The sequence below is a fragment of the Balearica regulorum genome, chromosome 12, assembly GCF_011004875.1.
Source record: "Balearica regulorum gibbericeps isolate bBalReg1 chromosome 12, bBalReg1.pri, whole genome shotgun sequence".
Classification (NCBI taxonomy): domain Eukaryota; kingdom Metazoa; phylum Chordata; class Aves; order Gruiformes; family Gruidae; genus Balearica; species Balearica regulorum.
Window position 1 is genome coordinate 13,252,345 of NC_046195.1, and position 18,713 is coordinate 13,271,057.

At 40.3% G+C, this 18,713-nt stretch overlaps 1 protein-coding gene across 6 annotated transcripts in view; it reads left to right on the top strand.

Annotated features, from left to right (window-relative positions):
- The first annotated feature begins 7,531 nt into the window (after window positions 1-7,531).
- Window positions 7,532-18,713, top strand: part of ADAMTSL3 (ADAMTS like 3) — a 186,723-nt gene continuing 175,541 nt past the window's right edge. The window contains exons 1-2 of one of the 6 annotated variants that reach the window (XM_075764065.1): window positions 7,532-7,670; window positions 9,783-9,877. In XM_075764065.1, coding sequence (XP_075620180.1) covers window positions 9,803-9,877 — 75 coding nt within the window. In that variant the 5' untranslated portion in view covers window positions 7,532-7,670; window positions 9,783-9,802. Of the gene's footprint in view, window positions 7,671-7,850; window positions 8,456-8,615; window positions 8,732-9,782; window positions 9,878-18,713 lie in introns of those variants that run through there. The other 5 variants (XM_075764067.1, XM_075764062.1, XM_075764063.1 and 2 more) reach the window with 5 other exon arrangements.

Consider the following 18,713-nt stretch of genomic DNA (forward strand, 5'->3'; position numbering starts at 1 on the left):
GGGAAAAGGTATATATCCCACGCTAAAGCACAGTAAAAGCTTTTCTACAAATAGTTCTTTTGTGGGGAAAATGTAGATATCGGAGATTTAGACAGTATTAGCAGATTCCAAAATTGAAATAATAATTAAAAAAAAAAGTGGACCTTTTTTCAAGTATCTTAATCAGGCCTTGATCTTGAGCTAGTGAAATTAAGTGGAATTCTAGCCATGTGCAAGCAATCTTAGAATTGGTTCTAAAATGTTGTCAGGGCTCTGAGTGCACAAATACACCTTAACAACCCTGACCAGCCTCAGCTGGGACTTCCCCCCACGCCTCTGCCCATGGGTGCAGGAACTCCATTTAAGATCTGGCCTGGTCTTCAGTTGTTCTTTGAGCTCTGCTATGGTTATGCCTAGCTATAAGCTTTATTGGCTTATGGGCCAATTTTCTGGCTTGATCTTGTACCCGCCTGGTTACTGTAAGTCATGCTTGGCCTCTCTGCATGCCTTGGTTGTCATCTCTAGCCCCCTGTGTATCTTGCCTAGGAGCACCAGGACAGGGCCATCGCTGGTGCAGCCCCTGCTCTGCCAGCCTGGCTACCTGACTTGGTTCTCTGTCTTTCAGGAAGCAGCTGAACCTTGTTACTCCTTGGATGACAGATTGCTAGAGCAAATACTAAATACTGCTAAATACTTAAGTAAGGTCAAGTTTGTTGATACTAGTATCTCTTTTTAAACTTTTTTGTGACCTTATACAAAATGTTTGAATTCATGTGTACTTTTCAAATGTTAAATACACTTGAGGCTATGCGTAGAAAGTGGATGAGCTTGACTAGTATGAGAGTATTGTGCTGGCAAATGTAGGCATAGATGCAGAGTCAGCATAGACAAAGAAACTTCTCTATTATTTTAGTGTTTTTCTTTTTTTCTCATAGTCATTCTGCTCTGTAATTCTTGAGGGTCTCTTCCTAAGTATCCATTGGAAACAAAACAAGGTATCACTGGATAGCCTTTGTAACAGTTTAAGAAATCTGTACATATAGTAGTAATGTAGTTTCAAATGGTATTACTCTGATGAATTAGAATGTTTCAACAAATACTTTGCTATGCAGCCTATATAAAGACAGGTGTTAGCGACTCACATGTGTCCAGAGGTAATGAAGACAGATTGAGTTTTACTAGCCTGACAATGGTTGACACAGTGCTAGAGTAGATACAGAGGCTCCATGAGAAAATTACATATTATCCAGCATAAAGGTGAAAGGGTAGTTTATGTTTCCATGTCAGTGGTGGTAGCATACATAGATGGCAAAGTCCTTTCCAGAACATGTAACTGCACAAGCAGTCCTCCTGTGTAGATCCTTCAGTGTATGCCTCTACTTGTCTTGTTAAATTAAGCAGGACAAAGCAGTCAGCAGTCAGTTTTTGCATGTGTTGGAACAACAGCCTTCTATAACTTGGTAATCAGTAAAGAAACAAAATTATTTGTAGCATTACCACATGCAAAAATAAACAATAGATTTTAGTTTGGTAAAACATGAAATATAGAACATAACAACATTTTGTAGGTGGCACCTGATAAGATTCTGTCTTAGGCTGTCCTAGTTTCCAGTTGCCAGTGACCAAATTCTACTCTCACCTCCAAATGCAGAGAAGCTGTTCCTGAGGACAGTTTCTATTGGTACTGCTATGATTAGAATCTGCTTGCTGTCTGAAGAGGTATGCTCTCTTCCAGTTTTATGTACAATGCACCTTAGTTTCTGCAAGGAATGTCTACACAGAATGAGGAAAAGAAGCCTAAGGTACTGCACATGTCTGCAAAAATAGAATTTTGTTCTATAGGCTACTAATACCAGTATCAGACTTTGAAGAAATGTCACAGCTTATGAGGGGCTCTCGTAGCATGAGGCAACAGGGCCAGCAAAGAAGCAAATATGAAAGAAAGTGGAAAATAAGCTGTTTTTTCAGTGACTATATAGCTCCAAACTGAATCTGGAGCTTTACAGACTTTCTTTTCCTCCATCCACCAAATCTTGCTCACCCTTCTTTATCCTCATTCATTGTCAAATGGATTGTATTCAATTGTCATCACTGACTCTTAATGAGTACATCAGCTGGCTGAGGAGCCAGGAACCACCTCTGATCCACCAGAGCTAAGTGAAATCTGAGTCCTTTGTGAAAATGAAGTCACTTCCATCTTTTCTAGTAGAATATAATAACACAAGTGTCTTCATTTATATTCAGACAACATTGCTGAGTTGAGATGAGTCGAGTCCATTTCATAGAGAGCAAACAGTTTACCCCACTATAATTGCACTTGACTCAGTATGTCACTCAATATGGAGCACTTGGGCTGCAGCCAGGCTGTGATGAGGAGGATGGATAATTTTCTTAGTAATGGTTCACAATACAGTCTCTTAATGAAGACTGTAAATGTGCAACTCAAGAAACAAGAGCATTTGCCAACATAGCAAAAGAAGTTGGCAAGTAGAAAAGAACAGAAGAATCAAAAATTAACTTCAAACTTGCTTTCTGTCCTCACATTTACTTTTAACTCTAAAGCATAGATAGAGCTGGAGTTCTATCTAGTACACTATCTCATATTAGAGTTTGGGCTTCATGTTTTAATTGCTGCTTTGTTCCCACCCACACAAGCTTGCAGGAGTGTGTGACCACTTTGTTATGTGTTTTGTTGTAGTTTTTTCTGTATTTGTATTGACACACAGACTGTATGTGAGACAGTGGAGATTTTCTTCCTCTTGCTGCCAAACATTTGATGCACAATGTCACTTTTCTGAAGCTATTTTCTGGTGACTTCACTTTTGTTTTGGGAACTTAGTTTTTTAATCTGTTTCAACTCTTACCCATGCTTATTCTTTCCTCTAATTTTGTTGCTTTATCCTACATTAATCCTTCACCTTCTGCTTTCATAACTGCATTGTCACTAGTATTCCTCCCAATGACGTATCATGTCTTCCAACCTTGTCCTTTTTTTCATTCCTTCTCATGGTTTTCTCCTTACTTATGGTCTCTTTGTCTGTTTCCATATTGGTGTGCATCTTTAGACACTCATGTAGTGACATGCACAAGTTGTCTGCTGAGATGTAAGTCACCTGCTTGACTCTTCTTGCTTTTCCTTGTGAACCATTACACTGAGGACAGTATTTGTCCTGCCAATCTTTGCTGCTCTTGACTTGCAACATAACTGATTTCCTCAGAGCCTCTGTTAATTTACCAAATGTTACCTCTTTCACATAGCAATCAGTAACATTTTATTTTTAATGATCATAGAAGTAAGGGCCATCACAGACTGAGGAAAACTGATTGTTGTCACTGTTGCAGTGACAGTCACTGAGAAGAAAATGGCAGACAAGTTCAGGAATTCAAATCTGGCATATCCACAGTCCTCAGCGGGGTTGTTTTTTTTTTTTTTTTTTTTTTTGCAAACTAGGAAAAAAATCTGTTAAAGAACACATGGCTGTGTGTAAATAAACTGAAGCTATTTTACTTTTGCAAAGAATTTTTCATTTTGCCTTATCTGCATTTAATCTTCATTTCTACAAGTTCATATTTTCTAATTATGCCCACAAATAGCACCTAAATCCTTTTGAAAAGATATGCTGCAAAACCACAAAATGATCATTTAAGTGTATTATAAATTTATCTCAATGTTGGTTCTAACATTTTAGTTAGGGCTATGAACACTGAACTACAACAAAAGTATGTGCCATCTGAGTCAAGATGTGTTTGTTCTGGAAAGTCATGAAATTTAATGCATCTGCTACTACTGTACAGGATCATAAATATGCAAATGAACCACAAGTTGTTTTGCTTGAGGATAAAAAGGAATTTGAGAGACAAGAAAGGACAAATATTTACTCAAATACTTGAAATAGTGACCATTTGTATATACTGTATTGCTTAACGTTAGGTTCATTTAAACACACACTGAGAGGAAGACAGTAGTTTTCTTCTATAATGTTTAGGTCTATACATAAGTAGTTTTTCTTTCTTTAAGCCACAGGATTTTTTTCTACTTCCTATATTGATGGAGCTGTTTCCAAAGCCCAGGGCAGGGATCAATGTGGAACGCAATGGGTTTCAAAACACCAAGAAATCAAAGACACAGTGCTGTAGCTGAACTTTGTACCTTTATACTAACAGAGGCTTTACTCTTTATAGAGTATAACGTATCTGAGAAGAGTGACGGTGTGCAATTGCTCTCTACCCCAGAGAGCTTGTTATTTCAGGGTAAACAAGTACCCTGTACAAATACAATGCAGGACCAAAGAACTGATTATACTGTGTCAGGGTTCTCATGACTCTAGTTACAGGAAATTTAACATTTTCCTTTTATTAGTCAATCAGGTGCAGCTCTATTACTGATAAGTTTGAGGCCTCAAACCAAAATTCTGTTTCTGCATGGGGCCTCGGCAGGATACTTCCAGTTTTGGTATTCATTAGACATAATCCTGATTTATGAGCCAAATGCTGTTCTGCACTGTTTCAATGGATTTAAAATTTGTAGTTTAGCCAAACATATTTTTCCTGAGTAGTATAGACTTTTGTTATGATGAAAGAACGGCCTTTATGATAATCAGATTTGCTTAGCTGAACTTGTTTTAAGAGAGTATTTCTATATAAAGTGGAGTCTGAAAAAGTATGTATACCTGCATGTCAGGGCAAAGAGAAATGTGGCTTTTCTTCTAGATGTGAGGGTTTTCTATTAATGTTCACTGAGAGAGTCAAATCTGGTGGTTATCATGTGATTGAACAGAGCTTTTTGGTTTTTTGTTTTTAGAGATTTAATTTTCTTCAATTTTGCCCTTGGCTATATCTTGCAGAATTTCTTTTCTCTGCCATTTCTACCTGTACTGTTGAGTGTAAATTGAAATTTTCTGTTGTTACAATTGAATGTAAATCAACAAATGACAAAATATTTCATGGTTGTGTTCAACAGCGACGATGCATGGTCTTAAGTCAGTATAAAACAAAGGATAAGACCATCATATTTCCAACCAGCTTCCTCATGAGACCATGCCAGCTGTACAGATGGATGAGAACATGATTATGTGTTCAATGAAATAAGTGCAAATGTCCATATTTTATGAACACCAAGGACTTTACAGCTGTCATATTTAATGTAATTTAAATGATGCATATTTTAGAGAGCAGCAAAAGAAAAGCATATATGCAATAAAAAAGCATTGCTAATAACAAGAGCAAAAAATACAGGAATTATGCATGTGAACTCTGAATGTTAAGAGCATTGCTGTAGTTTCCTATTCAAAAATCTAATACCAACTCTGCCAAGCTAATGTGCCATGAGTGGGAATTAGAAGACTGTGTGGTCAAAAACTGCTAATAAGGTAATTCCTAAAGGACTTGACGCTTGACCAGGGGTTGTGCAAACATAATGTAAGAGACAAATAACAATAGTTCCTGCCTTGAAGAGTTTATAATCCATACAGACAAGACAGGGTGAGCAGAAGGGAAGTCACATGTTTCCTTTGTTTCCTTCATTCCTTCAATTGAATGGTCAATTAGTTGTTGCAGAATTGCTGATGAATTTCTCCAGGGATGAAAATTAGGCATCCAGAAACCTGTATGTTTGTGGCCTTTAACTTTAGGGTGCATATTGAAGGAGTTTGTCATGGAGCTGCAGGTGCTGTGAATTCTGAAATGGTTGTTTTCAAACAGATCTTGCCTGAACACCTGAGTTTCATTCAGTTTTTGCTTGGCTCAGCAGAAGCAGTTATGGAGATCTCTGATGGGAGTCAAAATCTCAAAGTTTCCAGATTCATTGGCATTCTAGAGAGAAAACAGTAAATTGGTAGGGATTGTGGAGTAAAGCTGAGGTGAAGAAATTAAATTGTATAAAGGAGACAACAAATCAGCATTCAACGATAATGAGCTTCACACAGGAAAATGCCCTGCTAAAAGCTGTCCAAACCCCTGTATAGTTTCCAGTAGTAGGCTGAGGCTATTTTAATGCTCCAAATAGTTATTTCCTGGGTGCTCACCTTCCTCACAAAAAGGATTATTTCAATGTAATGAAAGCAAAACCAGACTGTGGGTGGTTGGGGAGGATGGCGTTAACAACACTATGGCATTTCAGTAGTTTGGGCAAGATATTGCCAATTGCTGTTTTACTGGGTAGATACCACAAGGTACTTGCATTATTTATTACAATGCTGCTTTCTGAAACTTCCCGGGGGAGATGCTGTATAAATGGAGACATAGCACCTATAACCTAGGACCCAGATGACACAAGGGTTGTATATGTAACATAGCAGCAGCCTCACTTAAGTCGCTGAATCTGATGTGAGCTGTTTAACCTAGGCTACTTCCTACTACACAACTTCTTTTCTACTCTCAAATTTTTTGCAGGAGATGAGAAAATGTTCCTAAGACTTGGGTACATGATGTTTGATTATCCTTTATGATTAGGGATGCACACAGCCAACTGATCTGAAGCAAAAGACCAGGAGCAGTTTGGAAGGAAGGTATTAGAGTAGAGAAAGTAGAGAACACAGAGATAAGTAGCACTGAAAGGGGGACAACCAAAGTAAATGCTGACCAGTGTTCAAATTTGGAAAATGTTATTAGAATATCAGGGCCAAACCTTTCAATGTAATCTATGGGCTAATATCAGTGCTAGGAACATAGCCAGAGCTATATGGTCTAAATATGCCCATCTGGCAAACAAATTAATAGCCCACTCTGCAGCTTTTGCTGCAGGGGCCCAGGCTTCACTATTGAGGGGTAAATAATTTTAAGAGAAATGATACTCTAAATAGGGATGGTGCAAACTGTAGATTCCTAGCTAGATGGCAGGTCTTTGACAGACAGCTTCATCCTGTAGTTGTGAACATATCTTATTTCTTTTGGGTTTGTTCTTGTACTACAAGCCATAGTTTTGGGATAAGAAAATTGTTTTTCTGCATCAGTGGCTCTAAAGGCTAAATTCTGGCTTTAAGACTGCTTGCAATCATGCTGGAAGTATATGCTCACTGCACCTGTATGTCTGTTTTGAAGACAGCAAATTGCAGGGGTATAACCAAAGTCACAGTTAAAGGACTATGTGGTTGTTCAAGTAACTGTAGCAACTGAAATGGATGGAAAGCCAAGCTTTCCAGAAAGTTGATATACTTTCAGCTGATAAGTATTAGGAAAAGACCAGGTCCTTAGCAGTACTCTTGCCTGTTACACAGTTGATTATCACGGTAACGTGTGGGCTGGCAAGAACAGCTTGCCTCAGCTGTCAGGGTGAACCTGCAGGTAGAGCAATCCGCGTCTCACAATGGCACGGAGGAGGCAGGCCAGGCAGCGCGGGTGTTCGAGCTGTCGGTGTTTTCCCGCAGAGGCTTCGCGGTGCAGCTCTCCCCCAGAGTGGCGGCTCCCCGCTCCGTGCCTTGCCTTTGGCTGGTGGTCTGTCAGGCTAGTTTCAGCAGAGGGCACTCTGTTCCTAACGATGGAGGGAGGAGGCGCTTTCCCGTGCTGGTGAGAAACCTACACAGATTGGAAAAGTTTCCAGTGCAACATATTTGAACAAACTCTTCATCGGTTATGTTTAGTTCACTGGAGCATATTTTTAACTTCAGTGGCAGGGATAATAGCCCTTTTTCTACGTGCCGCTCGTAGCGGACTCGACGAAAACTTGGGACATCAGTGGAAGCCGTAGCGCAAAGGTAGAGGATTTTTAGTCTTGCTGTTTAGCAGCCCAAAGCTCAGAGGGAGAACCGAGAGCAAAGCTGTCGTATGAGACGGACTCGTCAGATTTACAGTAGGAAACCTAAAAATATCGTAGAGGGCAGCATGATTAAAGACCTCCTCGGTGTGCGAGCAGATTTGCAGCTGTATTGTGAGAGTTACTTGGAGATGAGACACAGGATGGTTGTGGTTTTGGAAGCTGCTTTGCATCAGACTTGGGGGCTGACTTCACGGTAGCTTTTGCCCCTCGGGGAAGACGAACCACTTGGTCCGGGGTCTCGGCCGCCGACACCGGAGCGCTGCCAGCGCCTCTGCAGCCGGGGGGGGGTGGCGGAGGGGGGTGCCGGGCCCTCTTGGCCGGCCGCCCGCTTGCGCTGGCCGGGGAGGCAGAGGCTGCGCAGGGGGTGCCGAGCCGCGGCGGCGGAGCGGGGGCCGGGCCGCGGCCGCGCGCCGCAGGTGGAGGCGCCCGGGCGCCTCTCGCCGGGGCCGGGTTGCGGCGGGCGGGCGGGGGCGGCCCGCTGCCAGCAGCCTCTAGGACCTTGGCTAACGTGCGGCGGTGGGCTGGAGCCTGGCGTGAGGGAGGGGCCGCCGCTCGTGATGCAGGATGCTGTATCCCCGGTGCCGTGACAGGCGAGGCTCCCCCCTGCCCTGCGAGCGGGAAGGAGGCGCCGGCAGAGCCGGACCCGCTCTCCGCCTCCCTCCCGGCCCCAGCCCCGCTGCGCGCTGCCCGCCGAGCTGAGGGACGCGGCGCCGCACCAGGTGGGTGAGCTCGGTGGCCGCGCCGGGGGAGGGAGCCCTGCGGCAGCCCAGGCTGGCCCTCGGGCAGCGGCAGCCTCCCCGAGCGGGCTCCCGCGGGGGGAGGCGGGCGGCGGGCCGGGCCCCGCGGGCGGCTGCCCCAGACGGGCCGGTCGGGTTCAGCGTAAGCGGGGGCGGCGGCGGGGCTGGGCGAGGGTCGTCCCAGAGGAGCCGCCGAGAAGGGCACAGCGGCGCGGGTTGCTTGGGGAGCCCAGGCACCGACACCTGTGAAGTACCGAGTCTGGTGTGTTTTGCCAGTAGTGGCAAAAATAATCTTCCTTCTCTTGTTGCCATAGTTGAATGACAAAAGCATCCAGAAGTGCTAAAGGCTTTGGGAGGGAGGGGAGCTTCTTAATTTTTTTTGGAGGGAGGGAATAAAACACTTATTCCTGTAAGGAATCTTAATTATGCTTAGTTGACAGGTGCAAGAAGTGTTTGGATAGATGGTTTTCCTTTGGGATGTCTGACCTTTTAGAAGGGAGTATTTTTTTGAAGGAGGGATTTATGTTCACTGTGGGGCTTTGCGAAGTAGTGGGGTGGTGGCTGGGAGGAAGGGAGGGCTGTTTGTGTTTGTGTGCATGTGTATCGGGGTGCATGGAACTTGTACTATTTTGAGATCACTGTGGTAATGAATAGTCTGAGGTAAAAAGATGTGTTGACACCAATAGTTAACAGAATTAGCAGCATTATTACATGTTTGGGTTTTTTTTCTTGTTGACTATTTTAAATTGAAGTCTTTAGTAAAAGTGACACAGTTTTGTGTTGGCCCTGTGATAATGATGATCATTAAATGGATGGATTTTCTTTTTTTTTTCTCTGCCCTGATTGCTCAGTCTTTGAGCTGTTATGATGATCAGAGCTTTCAAAGGCAGAGTAAATGACTCCTGAAGTCCCAGGTGTGGGCTCCCAGCTTTGAGCGGGTGAAAGTTCTGGAACAGGACATCAGAAATCCTATACTCCTTGAATTTTACCTTCTGGAGATCAAGATGGGAGGAGTTCCCAGTTTGATAAATTGTTCTACATTCAGGAGATAATCAAACTTGCCCACTATTGCCAGCTTCCCCAAACCTTTCATTTTCCCCCCTTTCTGTTCCCTAACTGCAACTACCTCACCCTGCAGGCTGTGCTCATGGCATGTACTGTGTGTCTGCTCCTCTGGCCAGCACAAAACGCCAGTGTTTGCATTGCATTTCTTCCAAAGGCCAGTTCCATGCCTTTGCCCAGTTTACTTTAGTCATTGAAATTCTGGTAGAGCCCACTTGATTTTGTTTGTAACTTGAAACAATTTCTCTCAGCAGAGTCCAAAGGCACAAGGATGGCCAGCTCTAAAGCCACAGGGCTCTCCTGGGAGATCACTTGGCTTGCTATTGCTCTCTATGCTCATCTACAGGTAGGTAATGAACCTTTTTGCTATTGTCATGCCTGGTCCTTTATCAGATGATCTTGCTGCACACTTTGAATTACTGTTTTTTTTTAAACAGAAAACTGGTGAAGGAATTGCACTGTAAATAAAAGACTCCTGATGAGAAGGTTTTCATTTCACTGAATGGAATTTCAAAGACATCCATATGGGAAATTAATATTCTCTCTCTTCCTAGTAATATTGTACCTGGCTTTGTTATATGGGGACCAAAGGGACATCTTGCCAGATGTGTAATGCCATGGGTCTTTCTAGGCAGCACAGCTGCTCTTTGCCCCTAGGAGGTTTAGCACCTGATAAATGTTAAGATACTGTAAGTGACAAGGGTTATATAAATACCTGGGTAGAAACATCTAAAGCACTTGGAAGTCAGTGTTGGGGGGAAAATGGTCCAAAAAGGCCTTTGCTTCAAGTGTTCAATGACTACAGGAACCATGGAGGAAAACCGTAGCTGCCAACTGATCTATTGCCTGACACATGAGCCTAATCAGTTCCAAGAAGTGAGTATTTCAAGAAATATGGTGTGCTGGCATGCAGCAGAGATGTTGTTATAGTATGTCATTCTCTATACTGATAGTTCCCACAGCACAGAACGTTTCAAGAATTCTTGAGTCTTAAGTACGCCCAAATCCAGAAATCCTTGGAAAAGGACAGCTAAATAGAGATTTTTTTTTTTTACACAAATAGCATCATTTTTTTAAGTATTTGTAGTAGTTTTTGACAAAGTAAAATCCTGGTTTTAAATCAAATCAGTGATGCTGTTTACCATAATACTGTTGTCTACTGTTTGTACTATTGCAATGCTGAGAAATGGTGGTTTCGAACTGGAGCCTAGTGTGCTATATAAACGTACGTACTGAAGAATTTTGAATTGAAGGATAATACAGCAGGTAAAAGTAAATTTAAAAGGATTATGAAGAACTGAGAAGACTGAACTAGACAGCTGAGTAAGCTATGCTTGATTTAGGGTGGACTTTGAGGTTTAAGGTAGTGGGAATGAGGCTCCAACCCATCCTCAGTAGTGCTGCTGAGTGTAGTCTCTGCTGAGAGTCATTTGGCAACTACCTGTTGATGAATAACTCATGTATCTGTAGTATGGTTGCAGCTAGTCATGAAAGTACACTGGTTACTTGAATAAAGGACTCAACATAAAAGTAAAAATTATTACTCATTAATTATGCAGTAAACCACAGCACATTCAGTGTGTATCCAAGCAGATTAGGGCAACAGTGAGATCTGCTTTTTGCTTGCATATTTCTTATGCAAGAACAAAAATGTCACTGGTTTGCTGTGCCTGTTCAGCTTTTATTTTTGTGTGCAATCTGTTGAGGGATGCTGTAATAACCAGACCTATAAAACACTCACAGTAGTATTTAAAGTTCACTTAATAGTTCTGTTCAAGATGAGAATAGAAGTTCAGAGAAGGGAAATGTCAATTTCGTGTTTAGGCCTTTTGGTTATGAAGAGACTCTTTTTTTCTTTTACAATATATTTCTTGTATTTTTTCTTTCATATTTTTCTTATTGTAGAACTGGAAGCAGTAGTGGCATAGTTTCTTCTTCTCCATGAATGGTTTGGCATAGCTTCATTTGTCTCTTTAGAATAAAAACAACCTAAACACATTGTAGTAATCAATATGTTATTGTGAGTAGCTTTATGAATATTTTAATCCAGGTCAAATTTTTTTGGTCTTGATTGTCCTTTAAAATATTCTAATCTCTTTGACGTATTTGAGTTATTAGCACTTAACCCCAATCTTGTAGGAGGCCCTTCTGCTCCTAAGTTTTAGGTGTTTTATCACAATTTTAGGCACATTAAAGGTATTTTATATTATTTAACATAACATTTTTGGTATCCAGTAACCATTAATTCTTTAATTGGTTGCTTGGGGCCATGCTATATGGACCACACACAGTCATTCTACCCTCATATTGTACCATAGCTTCCACTTGTGTTGATTTTGGCTATTAAAGTGCTTATGTCTGGAGCTAATCAATTAGAAACAATTGGATGTTGGGCAAGGTCACAAGTCTATGTCATATCACTTATGTGCAATTGATTAATTTCATCCTGCTTGGGGCAGGTACAGAATAAAATAATGACCATTTTAAAAGAATGTGGTGGAAATGTGGTACGGATGTAATGCAAAGAAAACTTTAACATGAGAAGTTGTGAAAGAGAGGTAGCTGTTCCTGAGAAGAAATGAAAGTTAACTTTGGTTGTAGGAGCTATTTCTGATTCTTCATAGTATGGTAACAAGCACAGCATGGTGTTTAGCTAGGGTCCAGACTGAACTTGGCACTTATAGATATGCAGTGTTTCGTTTGACAAAATTGTTTTGTTAAGGGCAGATTAGTTGCTATACTAGTAGGTATGTTAGATTTCCTAGGATAACCCAGCAAATAGTTTACCACTGAGCATTGCTGAGCTGCCTGTTCATTAAATATGTTCTGTGACCAAGAGCAGTTGCATAAACTTGACTCAGGAGGAGGTTGCTTATGGGCTAGCCTTGGCTGTGTTCTTTTGCAGACATAGAGCCTACTCTTCCTGATATGTGCCAATATAAATGAAATGAATGAAACTGCATTAGTCTAAAGCCAATGGTAATCCAAGCAAATGATGCCTGTATGTTCTTCTTAAAAACAAACACCCCTCTGTCCCCCACCCCAAATGGTAGCAGCAACATGGAATAATTCGCTGTTTCTAAAGATTTAAATAATGAATCTATCCAAAGAAGTTACTGTATTCCACAGGCTATATGTGTTTGTGAACATTAACTAGATCCTTGGTCTTGAATTCAACTATTCATGTATATTTATTGCTAAATTTGGTGTAAAAGGCTCCTCATTTTTCTCACATGGTAGCAGGTGAGGTATCAATACTATAGATTTTAGGAGATGGTTAAGCTAATAAACAGAAGTATCCAAGTCCAATCTTGCTGTTTAAGTGATCTCTTGAGTGTACATACGGCTACTTATTGGTAATTGAAAAGGCAGGCTGTTCAGCCTGGTAACCCACTCTCTTAACCTTGTGTTAGCTTTTTATTACACCTGACACAGCTGGTGAGTGAGCCAACTAGGGAAGGTGCCCCACTGGATCTGTTTGTGAACAGAGAAGGACTTGTGGGTCTAGAGAGCAAGTCTTATGAGGAGCAGCTGAGTGAACTAGGGTTGTTTAGTCTGGAGAAAAGGAGATTGAAGGGGGACTTTATTCCTCTCTACAACCGGCTGAAAAGAGGTTGTAGCCAAGTGGGTGTCAGTCTCTTCTCCCAAGTAACAAGTGATAGGGCAAGAGGAAATGGCCTCAAGTTGTGCCAGTGGAGGTTTAGATTGGATATTAGGAAAAATTTCTTCACCAAAAGGGTTGTCAATCATTGGAAAAGGCTGCCTGGGGAAGTGGTTGAGTCACCATACCTGGCGGTATTTAAGACACATAGATGTGGCGCTTAAGGACATGGTTTAGTGGTTGGACTTGGCAGTGCTGGGTTAATGGTTGGACTCAATGATCTTAAAGGTCTTTTCCAACCTAAACAAATCTGTGATTCTATGATTCAGCTAGATGCTGTTATATTTGTTATGAAATGTTTGTAAGACAGTATATCTGTATATTCTTACTAACGGATTAATGGCAGCAAGAAATGATGGCTAGCAGATTCATATAGACAAATATATAGATCATTAAGAATTTTACACATGGATTAATTTTAGATTTATTCTCTGATATGTTGTTTTCAAATCAGGAATACCTGGATATTTTCTTAGGTTCCTACAGTCCTAGTTAAACCTTCTGCAAGTCAGTTTCACCTCCAAAGACCACGGGGTTGCTAATGTCTGAGGAGGCAATAACAACAAACACACCATGTCTGGATATTTAAGAAGCTTTAGCTCTGGGTTTCTATGGAAGGGAAAGTTTCATAGATCACATTCATGGAATAAACTGTTGGTTACTCCCAAGATTTATGTTTTTGCAATCCCTGCCTGCATTATGCTTTTTTCTAACTATCTGTGATATTTTGGATGTGAAGGATATACATGCTGAAAACATTATCTTATTCAAAATGATTCTGCCATAACCAATCTGCCAAAAACTACCAACATAGTAAATGTCTTTAAGGTTGAGTTTTGCAAGGCCAAAAATCTGATGTCCATTATATGACATAGTGGACTTGGAGACCATCTTTGTGGAAAACCTTTGGAATATTGTTTTACAGTCACTGAATGTATTGCACTCCAATGTTCAGAAAATAGATTATGATCTACATGCCATACAGTAATAACGATTCTTAAATCTCCAGTAACTTTAATCAAAAATATCAGGATGAGATTTGCAAGTCCAGAGTTAAATCTGAAGAAGTTTCACTTTTTTTTGTAGGTAGGTTGCAATTCTGCACCCATCTGGAGTTTTGCCATCAGCCTTAATAGGCTTTATTCTTACTTGGAATATTCAAATGCCTCTGCTACAGACAAATAACACTTTTGAGACTCTGTAGAAGTGTTCTGTCTTAAAATATTCATTGTTATTGACAAGGTTGTTACTCAGTGACAGCATTACCAGAAAACTTATGTAAGTTTCTGAACTTGCTTTGAAATTATGACTAATAATGATTGCTCAGCCAGTGCTCATAGGATCTGAACTGCTGTTACCCCCAATTTACAATCCAAAAGAGTTGAATTGCCAGAAAAATTGTGATGAATCTGTCTTGTGACTTGAGACACAAACTATGTATGAATGCTTATTTTTTAAAAATGTATTAATAAAAAAAATAAGTCAGCTATGGGACATAATCCAGAGTACAGATGATATCAGTGAAGGCATCCTTTTACTATCTCATTTATTTTTTTTCATTTTCTCTGTAAATATTTTTATCATAGTGATTATAAATGAAGCTTGCAGTGATACAACTCAGGTAATCAAGCTTTGGTTATTCAGTTGAAGCTGGTCCAAACCCATTGATTCCAATGTGGCAAAGGTGGTTTAGTCTCAATATCCAGCCAGATTTCAAATTCTGTATCTACATTTTTGAACATGAGTATCAGAGCTTACAGTAATGATAATTTCTGATGAGGTTACACTAAAAATTGGGCAGAGATTCTCAAATCAGTTGTGTGTAGAGCTGCAAATTGCTGGTTCCAAAACTAGATATCCAAGAGTCAAACAGTTTTAGAGAAGCCTCAAGTGTAGGAATAATCTCTCACAACAGCCAGTGGCTTCTAATTTCTCTTGAAAAAATAGTGAAGAAATAAATGAATAGCTCTAGAATGATCTTTGGTTTTTAGCAGATACTTGAATGTTTAGTCATTGATAATTACTCATTCAGGTTTGCTTGATGCAGCTGGATCCTTCATATTCCTTACCAAATTGGGGCATAAACAGCATTGAGATGGCAGTTTTGCACAGTGCATCAAATTCCATTCCTGCCTTTGCATTGCAGAAAATGTACATGATTGATTGTACTGATATTAAACCCCTTTTAGCGTTCATTCAGAAATCATGATTTAGCCATCCAAAACAATGAGTTTGGCTTCAAATGAACATATATTTTAAAATCTGAGTCTTTTTTTATTTGCTTTTACTTCTAGAATCTGTAGGGTTCACATATTTATGTCTTGATCTGCAATTTTTGGGCTTGAAGCTTTTCTTAAAATAGTTCTCCATGCTCACCTGAATCCAGGAGCTGGGGTTTAAGTAAACACCAAGTATAATGTGGCTTGCAATGAAGTAGTAAAATACATTAATTTCAGTGATAGTGGGAGCAGATTTATAATTGTCCCTCTATACTTACTTGTGTTGTAAGGCTATGCAAGAAATCTTTGGGCATGAGTACATCATACTGTGCAAATGTTGTACTTTACTGTTAAGTTAGTGTGTTGTTAAGATTTTATATAATTGATAATACTGATGATAAAGTCTTGTGGCTGCATACAGTCCAACACAGTCTTACTTGAACAATTTCAGTATAGTTCTTATTATGCAAAATCTCTGTAAAACAGAGAGAGTTTGTGCGTGGTGAAAGAGTGGGTTTGTTTTTGAAGTACAGTTTGCTAGTGAGCACCACATTCCAGAAAGGACATTGGATATAGCCATGGCAACTCTGGAAAGACAACTAAGAGCCACATAGGAACTGTATAACACTGCAGTTCTGATATGCCCTCTGCGCTCACTTTATTGTCACTGATAGATAGATTCCTTTAGATTTTGAAAGCACGTATAAACTTTCTTTCTCATGAGAGGAGAACTTTTCTTGATATTAGCTGAAGTGTGTAGACTATCAAGTGCTCTTGAATTCAAGGGTCATTTTCAAAATGGCCTCGTTCCAATTTCTAGGAGGAAATACAGTTCTGCAAACTCACTTTTTGATGACGGTCAGGTATGAAAGGGTCCTAAACTTAATGTAGATATAGCAGCATTTTCAGAAGGGTCTGTGTGATGTGGAGCCTTTGTTTTGATGACTTTCAGTAAGACTTGAGAAATAAGTTAAACACAAATACTGTTAAGTACTTAACTGTATTGGTAGGTGCTTAGTGGGATTTTTTGAAACAAGTAACAAGGTAAATTTCAATTAATCTGATGAGAACCAGGCATTAGGTGCCTTAGGCACTTCCAAAAGTCTGCCTAAGCATCTGTCATCATGTTTTGCTGATTAATCCAAAACTTTCACCCTTAAAACTCTTTTGAAAGAATAGGTTTCTGGCGTGTAAATTCTAGTACCTGGGTGTGTAGATATTTGGATTATACTTGAGAAGTGTAAGTACACACATCATGTGTTTATAAAAGGAGGGCAGTTTCTGAAAACTTGGCCTAATATATCCCTTCTAGAGAGCATATTACATAAATTGTTTAGGAACAATGTTATTTCTGTTTCTAATTTTATATTTATTAGATTTAACATCATTATGGAGAGAAAATGAAAACAGTATTCTCAGTCTGTTTTGAGAAATGTGGTTTCCAAGAATTGTCAGTTTGTCATGCTTCTGGATCCTCTAGAAGCACACTGAATGCAAGTTAGCTCAACTGAAATGTGCAACAATATTTAAAAAGCATTTATGATTGCAATTATGAGATTGTTGTTGTATGCTAACTGTTGTCATTTGTGTCATGGTGGGAGGTCCCAACTGGTTAATGATGCTGTTTTGTAGCATTAAATAAGGGGAGCATTTGTTTATATGTAGAAACATGTATTTTTGTATTTATGTAATGTTTTTTCTGTCATCAGGTGCTCTGCCAAAAATCAAAGCTGCTTAAAATTCATAGTATACAATCTCGTCGGCTCATGCAAGCAGAACAGGGTATTGCTTATAGTGTGCATACGTGAAAGGACCTATGGAGGGTCACTCTATAGTAAATGCAGACATAGAGAAGAGAATTTTAGCTGCCTGATTATTGCCTTTTAGTATCATAGAAGTAAGATGACAGGGGCACACCCACACTGAATGCGAAGAGTAAGGGATTGTGTTCTCTCAAGCTCTGTTTGGCAATAAATGTTTCCTGGCCTGCACCTTGCAGAAGCTCTGAGAAGATTGCAGATACTGGCTTTATTCCTAGTTGGTTGATGCAGGAAGAAATTAACTAGCTCCCCAAAGTTCCCCCCTTTTGTTGCAATTTCCCTGCTTGTGTATGTGTCTGCTCCAGGCCATCTACTGGCATGGAGAAATGTGAAAGGGCAATGCAAGATCTGGTTCCAATACATTTAGATTTGCCTCCTCTAATGAGAGTTTTCCTTGTTTTCCCAGCTACTGCAGCCTCTTGCTGGTATAGCAGTGGTGTGGAAGCAGAAGGCTAAACAAGCTCGGTGCTCTCTGTGGGTGTATTACAAATGAAATATGCTAAAATATAATTTGACTTCCTCCCTTAAGAGTCTTTTATTAGATGTTTTCAAGGTCTCATTACTCATTTGGTGTTTTGTTTTCTTGAGTCTCCAAATAGTTTTAAACTGTTCCCTGGTTGACTAACACGGATCTTGGCTGAAAAAAACCCAATAGCATAATAGTGTCTTGAGTGTTGCCTGCTTGCTAGATGATGTTCTAGTTGGAAACTGCCAGGTACATCCAACATATTACTGATTCCTTCAGGTCATCTCATCAGGACTTTTGTTAGAAAGCAGAAGAGGGAATACATCTATCTCTGGAGATGTGTTGTGTGTGCTATGTAGGGATTTTACTAGTGCCATTAACTGATAAGACTGCTGGAACAGACTCTGTTTTTGTGACCTGATTTTATAACGTTATTTATATAAGGTGCTTTGTGACTAACAATTACACTTTTCTAAACCATTGATTGTCAAGCGAGTCTTTTCATGGAACAGCCAGCTCAGAGCTTGGCAGCAGTTTACAGTGCAAATTGAATGGTAGGAAATGCTATGGAGGGAAGGTGTAAACCAAAGCAGAGAATAGCATCCTTTCACTGTGTGAATTCCTGGTTTGCCCATGCTTGAGCACTGTTTACAGTTCTGATCCTTTCATGAATGGGGTGGAAAGGCTAGACAGGGATCAGTCACTTGTTTCTCCCAGCCTAAGAACTGAGTGCCATTAAATAAAACTACTAGGAGACAGATTCAAAACAACGGAAGGTGGTTGTCCTCCATGTAATGATCTTTGGCACTTCTTGCCATAATTTTTTGAGTAGAAGGTTACATGGATTTCAGGGGATACAGGATGATTTCTGGGAAGATCCACTAAGTACTGTTATATACACAAACAGCAGCCGCCTAAGGAAAGTAGGTGAGTTCAGGAAAGTATTCCAGGGAAGTATTATACATACTTGCTCTGGGCACGCTTTTTCAGTGTCCAGTTATGACTACTGTTGGAAG